Source organism: Aplysia californica, unplaced genomic scaffold (assembly GCF_000002075.1).
Source record: "Aplysia californica isolate F4 #8 unplaced genomic scaffold, AplCal3.0 scaffold00546, whole genome shotgun sequence".
NCBI lineage: Eukaryota > Metazoa > Mollusca > Gastropoda > Aplysiida > Aplysiidae > Aplysia > Aplysia californica.
In genome coordinates this window covers 343,321-352,842 of record NW_004797816.1, presented here as the reverse complement: position 1 = coordinate 352,842, position 9,522 = coordinate 343,321, and the positions used below count along the sequence as shown (strand labels likewise).

Here is a 9,522-nt window from a genome sequence, read left to right as displayed (position 1 = left end):
GCGCGTGCGCGTGTGTGTGTGTATGCAGTGTATTATATTATAATATTATTATCTTTATCACAGCAAAACATTCTGCAAAGTGGATGTGTTGAGATCATTGAATTTTGGAAAACTGTTCGGATGCTCCTTTTCACATCGTGCTGCTTTCAAGGTGCTCATTCCCAACAACTGCATCACCATGTTATGTGCGCTTTTTCTAGGATGTGCACGATTTTTTAAATTAATATAATTGATCTATTTCCAAAGAAATGAATCTTTATAAGTCACAGGTGTTTGTATGTTGTATCAAAGTAAAGTTCAAACTTTTGTCAACACAGACCTTTTTTGGACCACATTTACTTTCTTTGACGAAAGAAGTCTATAAGGCGAAAGAAAGTATGAGACTGGAAAAAAAGGAAACTTTTTCAAAACAAATTTTAGATACTGATGACACACACAGTAAACAATTAAATTTTGTGGTTCTCCGATAATCATGACGCCTGTAGAGACAGGCGTGATCGATGATGAATATAGTCTCTCTAAAAGTTTTTTAAAATTCATCAGAATAAGTGAAAATGTGATTATATTATGAAGCTTTATGTTAGGCTCTTTAAACACAGGACTGGTAGAGTCAACTGCTTCTTTATATTCAGTTTTGTTGTGCACACTCCTCGGGGAATACGTCTGCAAGGCTAACGTTTTCAGAGTAGCAAAAATTAAAATCTTTAGAGGCTTCCTCTATTTACCTAAAGACAAGATTTTTAAAAATAGACCAGCATGACTTGGCAGAGTTTAACAAGTGAGAGGTAGATGAAGAGCCAGTGATCCTTTTCAGGAGTGGTATCGTCAAACTTACAGTTACTCTCACAGGTTATTGCTACACCCAGGTATAAGGTTCTAATAAAAGGGAAAATTGGGAATTGGCTTAGGTTTAACACCCATATCAACACTATTAGGTTCTTTAAGAGGCGGGTCCTCCAAGTTTAACGTCCATCTTCGAAAGGACCGAGCCAAATGGGAAGTCCGTATAGTGTCTTTCCCAAGGACACAACATCGGACTGAGCTGAGGCTCGAACCCCCGAACCCAATAAAAGGGAAACGTTTTACACTGTTGTTTTCAAAACATTCTGAGGCTCTTAAGGCCTCATAGCAAGCTGTTGTAAATCAGTTTCTTATTCTTAAAAACTTGGACATCTTTTTATTTATATTTGCAGTTGGCACCATCTAGCCCACTGTTCTTGGAAAGCCTTCAATCAGCCAGCATCATGTCCAGCCCTAACGTTAAAATCTACTATTTCGACATGATGGGACGTGCCGAAATGATTAGAATGCTGTTTGCTGTTGCAGGAAAACAAATAGAGAACATCAGATTTTCGTTTGAAGACTGGCCAAAGTCTTTTAAAGAAAGTACGTCGTACCATGGATAATGTTATTGTTGAACTGTGCGTGTGTTTGTGTGTATGTGTGTGTGTGTGTGTGTGTGTGTGTGTGTGTGTGTGTGTGTGTGTGTGTGTGTGTGTGTGTGTGTGTGTGTGTGTGTGTGTGTGTGTGTGTGTGTGTGTGTGTGTGTGTGTGTGTGTGTGTGTGTGTGTGGTTGCTGTTGCTGTTGTTGTTGTTGTTGTTGTTGTTGTTGTTGTTGTTGTTGTTGTTGTTGTTGTTGTTGTTTAATTAGATGCTTTTGGTCAATTTTCTTCAAAAATTATGTATTAGAACCTTATGGAATTCTCATCATTTGAGTTATTTGTAAAATAATGAAATAAGTATCAATATTACATGAAATGAGTGCAAACTTCTTTCAAAATATTTGTGGGAACCCTTCTCTCTCTTTCTCTCTCTCTCTCTCTCTCTCTCTCCCTCTCTCTCTCTCTCTCTCTCTCTCTCTCTCTCTCTCTTTCTCTCTCTCTTTCTCTCTTTCTCTCTCTCTCTCTCTCTCACACACACACACTTTCTCTCTCTCTTTTTCTCCCTCTCCCCTTCTCTCTCTCTCTCTCTCTCTCTCTCTCTCTCTCTCTCTCTCTCTTTTTTTATCTATCTATATTTTTCTCTCTCTCCCTCTCTCTCTCTCTCTCTCTCTCTCTCTCTCTCTCTCTCTCTCTCTCTCTCTCTCTATTTTTATCTATCTATATTTCTCTCTCTCTCTCTCTCTCTCTCTCTGTCTGTCTGTCTGTCTGTCTCCCTCTCTCTCTCTCTCTCTCTCTCTCTCTCTCTCTCTCTCTCTCTCTCTCTCTCTTCGTAAAAAGGAACTTTCGGCACACCATCTCCAATATACGTTCGGTTTGCGTCTTGGCCTTTTTCATCCGATTGCGCTCTTTTTTAATTGAAAAAAGAAGACTTATCGCCACATCTTAGGATTTGGAAGCACATAACTCGTTCGCATTCTTTAAGCATAATAGTTAACGGCCCCTGGTCTCCACAACATCATGTCTAAACTGGGTCCACGAAAATCTTCTGGCCTCTCCAGAAGAGACGAAGTCATTTTTACTCGATTACGCTTCGGACACACCTCCCTGACACACAAATTTTAATACCACCTTCTGGGAGATGAGAAAGCGTTCTGTGCCGGGTGCGACACAGATTTCACCATTAATCAGATCTTAACAGAATGCCCAGACTTCGGAGAGACCCGAGGGAGGTATTTTAATTTTTTTTAAATGCAAGATCTGTTCTCTGTTGTCGATCCTAGCAGAATTCTCTATTTTCGGAAAGCCATTGGCCTTTACAGTAAATTGTAAATAAGGTTGTTTTAATTTTAAGGAAATTGTCATTTTTAGATCGTTATTTCATCACAATTTTTTTTTACATTTTAATCTGATCATTGACCTAAGCCAAGCCGTGCTATGAACTGTTACAGCGACTGCAACCAACTTGTGTACCGCACCCTCATATGACATTGCGCAGTTGCGAGCGCCGTAAAACTCTTAGTAAACTAATCTAACTGGTCTCCATCACAAAATAAATTTCCAAGATTCTGCTATTTTCTTCGCAAAACTAATCTTCATAATGCTAATAATAAACCATGTATCTTGTACCGGTACTTTTTAAATTCTATACGCCAGAGGCTCCCTTTGGCACAACACCATGGGTGGAAATAGACGGAGAGGTACATGCACAGTCCATGGCCATTGCTATATATTTTGCCCGTGAATTTGGTAAGAAATAAATACGTGTAATTATAATATTTTTATGTTTGGTAAGAGAACTGAGTGCAAGTTTTCTAATTTCATTGTCTCTTGTAACATATTATAATATTCGCAGATGTTTGTAATGTTAGTTTTCCGTTTGTTTGCCCGTTCTGTTTCTTTCCTCTAGTTGTTCCTGGTTTGTTTGTGTATTTGTTTTTAATGATAATAATAGAAGTAATGGGCAAAAAATTATGTAGGTTTAGCGCCTTTTTTCACAGAGTAAGCTTATTTCAGAAGCCACAGAATTCAAAGCCCATCACTGTTAGATTTGAGCCAAATATATGTTGGTGGAAATCCTAGAAAAACGTTTACTAGAGACAAAGAACTAAATGTGGCAGCATTTCCCAAACTAGCATGGTTATGGGTAAATTAATAGATAAACAATTCCCGCCTGTTGTTTCATTTTAACAGAAGATTTGCATCAATATTTTTGTGTCACATAATATTATAAGAAGTCCGCATAACCCACACGCCACACACTCATGACATAAGACGAATAATGTGTATACAATTTTTGTTTGCTTTTCTTTAAAGGTTTCTACGGGAAGACTAACAGAGACGGCCTATTGATAGACCAGGTTCTAAACCTCATCCATGACTTCATAGAAGTATCGATAGTGGTGTATAAAGAGCCAGATAAAGAGAAAAGGGTAAGCTCTACTCCAACATCATCATCATCATTGCCTTTCTCTCCCTGCGCCAGGGTATAGGCCACGGACAAACACTTTCCACCTTTCTCTATCCTGGGCTACCCTCTTGATGTTATTCCATGTCTTTTCACTTTTCTACACTTCAATTTCTGTGATTTTTTTCCAGGTTTCACACGGTCTTCACCTTAGACTTGAGTTATTGTCCTAGACTGGGCATTGTCATGACCGCAGCTCTTTGCTCTCCACAAAAACACAATGGGCGCTCAAATGAAGAGCAATAAACACCAGTCTAGCTGTGGTTGAGTGCGTGCGCAACCTCTCCTCTCTTACCCTTCATTTGGCACCAAATAGAGTCAAATGGTGCTCTCCGTAGTGAACCGGAATAACGCGAGAATGCACATTCTTGGATACCATAATGCAAGTCTATTATTTCTGCTGGGATGTTGTATCCCTCTCTTCCCAGGTTGGCCCTGACAGGCAGGTTTGGGAGCCAGCCTCCTAAATGATCTAAATTGTGTCAATGGGGCGTAAAAAGCAATAATATTTTTTTTGAGATTTGCCAGAGGCACGTACATCAACTTTTACCTCGAAAAAGCAGCCTTGTACTTCATGGACAGCCTCTGGGTCACACACTCTGACTGACAGCTCAGGGCAACCAAAGTTTGGGGTTAATGCACTTCGAACGTCAATGGGGTCAAGTGTTCAGTAAACGACGCCATATCTGATTTCACAAAAGAGGAAAGAATAAACCTCATAGGATCATTCGGTCAGTCGAACTGAAAACTGGTATAATGTATAATCCCCCCCCCCCAATTACACAATACATACACCGAATAAATATGGCCTTCCTCGCACCATTTCACACTCTCCCCGAATTCTGGTAAAGTATCAGAAAGAAAACAAAACGTGTTGGTCCAGCATGAGCTTAAGCGAGAGCAAACAGGTCCATGACAGATCTTAGGTAATGATAATGAATTATTGTACTCAAGTTGTGGGTTTCGTTAGAGCAGTCACATGGTATTTATTTTTTATAAAACCAACAGGCCCAGTGTCTTAAAGACTGTCAGGATAAATCCACACGTCTGTACTTTGGAGGATTCGAACAGATTCTGAAAAAGACTGGAACAGGTTACGTTGCTGGAAATCAGGTATGCTTAGTATAATAATATAAAACTGTTCTACATGTTTTATTTATGTTGACAAGAACTGTTTTCTGAAAGCACTATAATAAAGCCTTCATATAGAATAATGAGATGGAACGAAGGTTGCTATGGCCGTTAAAAGGACCCTTGAACTGCCAATAGAAACAATTAAGCTATTCGCTAAAAAAAAAGAGTTTAAAGGCGTCCGCAAAAGTGGAAAAGTCAAATTTATTGAGAATGTCTGGCTGGCTGCAGACATTTACAATCAATCAGTGATAAGCCTACCCTCGATCTCTGTCTCCATCTCTCTTTCAGTTTTTGACTGACTTTCTGTCTCTGTCTGTCTGTATCTCTGCCTGAACACACATACTCTCTCTCTCTCTCTCTCTCTCTCTCTCTCTCTCTCTCTCTCTCTCTCTCTCTCTCTTTCTCTCTCTCTCTTTCTCTCTCTCTCTCTCTCACACACACACACACACACATACATACACACACACGCGTACACACTCGTACACACAAAGAGAGAGAGAGAGAGAGAGAGAGAGAGAGAGAGAGAGAGAGAGAGAGAGAGAGAGAGAGAGAGAGAGATACAGACACACAGACGTTTAAGTCATATTTACTAGAAAGAGTTCAGTCAGTGCAAATTAAAAATAGCTTTTCAAAGCAGGTCAGGCTCGATTATGGAGTTCCACAGGGGTCCGTTCTTGGACCAGTGCTCTTTACACTATATACACAGCCCTTAGCAAGCATTTTACAAAATCATGGATTGAATTATCATTTTTATGCCGATGATTCCCAAATGTATGTTAATGGCACCATTCAAGATCTACCAAACATGATTTCCATCACTAAACAATGTTTTTATGAAATCAAAAAGTGGATGACAGTAAACAAATTGAAACTAAACGAAGAAAAGACAGACATCATTCTTATAAAAAATCCACGATTAAATAAAGATCTGGAAAGTGTCAACTTTGATTTATATGGGCATATGACATCTAGTAAAGAAGTTGTCAGGAATCTCGGTGTATATATTGACCACCACTTATCAATGGGCTCGTTTGTAGGATCTCTGTCCAAATCCCTTTATTTTCAGCTGAGAAGGATAGGCCTAGTTCGAAAGTACTTAAGCGAAGAGACCACAAAAACACTGGTAACATCTCTTATCCTATCTAGATTAGACTATTGTAACTCACTCCTAGCAGGTCTGAACAACAAATACTTGAATCGTTTACAAGTAATTCAAAACAATGCCGCTAGACTGATAACAAGATCTAAAAAACGAGACCATGTCACTCCATTATTAAAAGAACTGCATTGGCTCCCTGTAAAAGAACGAATAATATTTAAAATCTGCGTCATGTGTTTCAAATGTGTAAATAAAACTGCTCCTTTTTATCTACAAGAACTTATCAGTATATATAAACCAGGGAGAAACCTAAGATCATCGAACGATAACACCCTACTTGTGACACCTGTAAAATCATACAAATCATATGGAGAGAGATCTTTCTCATATCTTGGTCCATTTATGTGGAACAGATTACCCATGAAACTAAGACAAATAAGAACACTTGATAGCTTCAAAAGACATCTTAAACATTTTCTGTTCCTACAGGCCTATCCTTCATAAGCTTTTAACGTTATCTTTCATTATATTTGTTCTTTTCCTATGTCTGGATGAAAATAGTCTCTGTGTGTGTGTGTGTGTGTGTGTGTGTGTGTGTGTGTGTGTGTGTGTGTGTGCATTAATGTATATTGCTTGAGAAGAAAGGAAGTAGTAAGAAAGGTTTTTGAAAAATGGGTATTCCAATGTAAAGCGCATTGAGCTACTTTTTTTGGAAATGCGCTCTATAAATGTTATATATTATTATTATTATTATTATCTATACATATTATAATATTTGTGAAAGTTCGTCACTTTGGCCGCCTAAAACTTCGGAACCACTTAACTTTCGAATTTAACAATTAGTTAATGGTGGTTCATAATTATTTTAAAGTGCACAGTTCTATTGAGGAGCCTGAAGTCACTGTAGTTTAATTTTTTCAGTTTTCATTAGTTTCGTTTAGATCTAATCTTGGGGAAATCTGTCTTCTAAGACGCCATTGTAAACAAGTGAGACTTCCGTTCAATAGCCGTGCGCACCGTTTCCACACCTTTGAAATTCTGGAGTGTACAACCACGAAAGCGGAATAGAGAATCAATGTATACATCTAGTATATATTTGACAACTTGGAAACACATGTGTCACTTTTCTCTCAAGATTTATTGCTCCATCCCAGTTGAGTGTCAAATAATATAGCAGGCCAATGACTTTCAGTTGATGTTAATGCTCTGATCATTCCTTTCATCGAAAGGGGGGCCCAGCTAGTTCATTATATAGGGCCTACGTGCCCACACACCTACATGCACACGCATTTTTTTCATGTTTATGGGCACACACATTTTTCCTCTTTGCTTGCATAGTCAATACCTTTCCTTTCTCTATGTGGGTGTTTGTCGGGTGCTCTGATGGGATTTACTCCTTAGTTTCTATCAAATATGTATCGTTCTTACATCTCTTCTTTCTTTGTCTCTTGTAAACCTGAGTCTGTGGTGTAGTGGTTAGGCGCTTTGCTGTCACTCGCAAGAGGCCCCAATTTGATTCCCGAGTGAGGAGAAAACTTTTATGGAGTATATCGGTCTTTCTGTTAGGATTTTGTATCCCTCTCAGCCTGGGTTGGCCCTGAAAGTCACGGTTGGAAGTGCGCCATCTAAATGATGTCGATAGGAGTGTAAAAACGCCTAATGATTTTTTTTAGCTCTCAAGCAATATCTCCAATCTTAGGCACTTATACGACCTATTTCCGTTGCATGTACAGTAAAACTCTTACTAAAATTAAAACTCCTTTCTCTATCCCAGTATTCTTTACTGCCATTCCGTCCACAGATCAGTCTGGCTGACATCGCTATCTTTGACGTTGTCACTGGTTGGATGAAACCCTTTCTGGGACCAATTGACGAATTCCCATTGTGCAAAGCCTTGTTGGAAAAGGTAGCAGCGAATGAGAAAATCAAGGGGTATATGGCAACCCGACCCTACAGCAGCAAAAAGGAATGGGGCGATCAGCTACTCGTGTAGAGGGCGCTGGGAGCTAGGGGATCAACTGACCGCCACATGAGGCGGTGACACCCTGCCACGACCAACCATAGACGTGTGAAAACCAAACAAAACGTTTTGTTCACATATTGACCATTTGGTACTCATCGTGACTTCTATGCTGCTTCGTTCACTTCTGTTCTAGATCTAGGACATATTTCTCAGTAATATTGCACGCCGTTAGTTTGATTGACCTTTTCGAGAAAGATCCCTGAAGCAAACAAGGAAAGGGAAAGTGGTGGGAATTTGACCTTTTCAACTAATTTTGCCAATGCTTTGTTGTCCTTTTTTTTAAATACTGAAATTGTATTATTAGCAAATCCGTAGTGCTTTGAATGTGTTTAACGTAAAAAGGTCAATTATAAATAAACAGCCTATCACTATTCCTTGACAGTTTTAGTATTATTAACCCTCTGTCTTTTCTGCTATGATGCATTTGTCAGTTAGTGCTTTTGGGTGTGTTTGTTTTGTTTTCCTTGTGGCATCGACGTTCTTGTGATAAGGCTACCGGAATCGTAATCGTGAGGTTGCGGGTTCGGGAGGTCCGAACCTCAGCAAAGATAGTACACTACAAGATGATCCATTCAGCCAAAAAAGTGTCCGCCGGAAGTCCGCTCTTTGCTTCAGATGGCCCTGCAGTCTGTTTTGAAGCTCTCTTTCGTTTTTTCCAGAAGAAGAATAGGAATAGCGCCTCCTTGCGTGCGCAGATCGACTGCTGTTCATCAGCAGTTCGGGTTCGTTCAGTGCGGAGTTTTAGGGTTTTTTTATTTTATTTTAATGACCTCTCGCCTTTCATTCTAAAGTCAAATTAAAGGAAGAAAACAATCACCCCTTCCTCTGGAAGAGGTTTTTGTCAGCGTAACCATTTTTTTTTAAAACGTTCTTCCGAAATTTATTTAAAAACTTGCTAGTTTCATTTTGATTTTTTAAACTCAAGTAGGGTAACTCTGTTCGCAAAGGGTGCGCATTTTCGATGAGGGCGCCACAGAATTTTGAGGACACTTTTTTAATTGCCTCAAAGAGAGGAGTGGCCCCTCTTGTTATGTAGACTCTTTGACCTCAGGCTCGACGTTGTGTCCTTGAGAAAGGCACTTTAAGTTTAAGCGAATTTTTTTACGGAGTGGCGACTCGCCCGATGTCGGGTGACTAGCGTCAGGCTACTTCCGCGATCTAGGATTTCTGCACATGTTCCGGGAGAACGAATTCGGTCGATTAGCCCCGCCTGACCTGCGGCTTTTGGCCCTTGGGGATTTCTTTCTTTCACATGTTCCTTGTTCTGGCCCGTGGGAATTTCTGCGCACGCTCCTTTAAAATTCGCGTGATCAATCGCGCAAGATTCAGTCACTCACTCGGTCACTCCTTGTCCTCCAAGTCAAGTCGGATCGGTTCAAGTGTGAAAGTTTGACTCTGACTGCAATTACCTGACCAAATT

At 39.7% G+C, this 9,522-nt stretch overlaps 1 protein-coding gene across 1 annotated transcript in view; it reads left to right on the top strand.

Moving 5' to 3' along the window:
• LOC118478408 (S-crystallin SL11-like) overlaps window positions 1–8,472 on the top strand; it is a 10,349-nt gene extending 1,877 nt beyond the window's left edge. Inside the window, exons 2-6 of the mRNA XM_035971955.1 lie at window positions 1,194–1,386; window positions 3,036–3,128; window positions 3,696–3,811; window positions 4,855–4,959; window positions 7,881–8,472. Of these exons, the coding sequence (XP_035827848.1) occupies window positions 1,245–1,386; window positions 3,036–3,128; window positions 3,696–3,811; window positions 4,855–4,959; window positions 7,881–8,072 (648 nt within the window). The 5' untranslated portion in view covers window positions 1,194–1,244 and the 3' untranslated portion in view covers window positions 8,073–8,472. The remainder of the gene's footprint in view (window positions 1–1,193; window positions 1,387–3,035; window positions 3,129–3,695; window positions 3,812–4,854; window positions 4,960–7,880) is intronic.
• The last annotated feature ends 1,050 nt before the right edge of the window (window positions 8,473–9,522 follow it).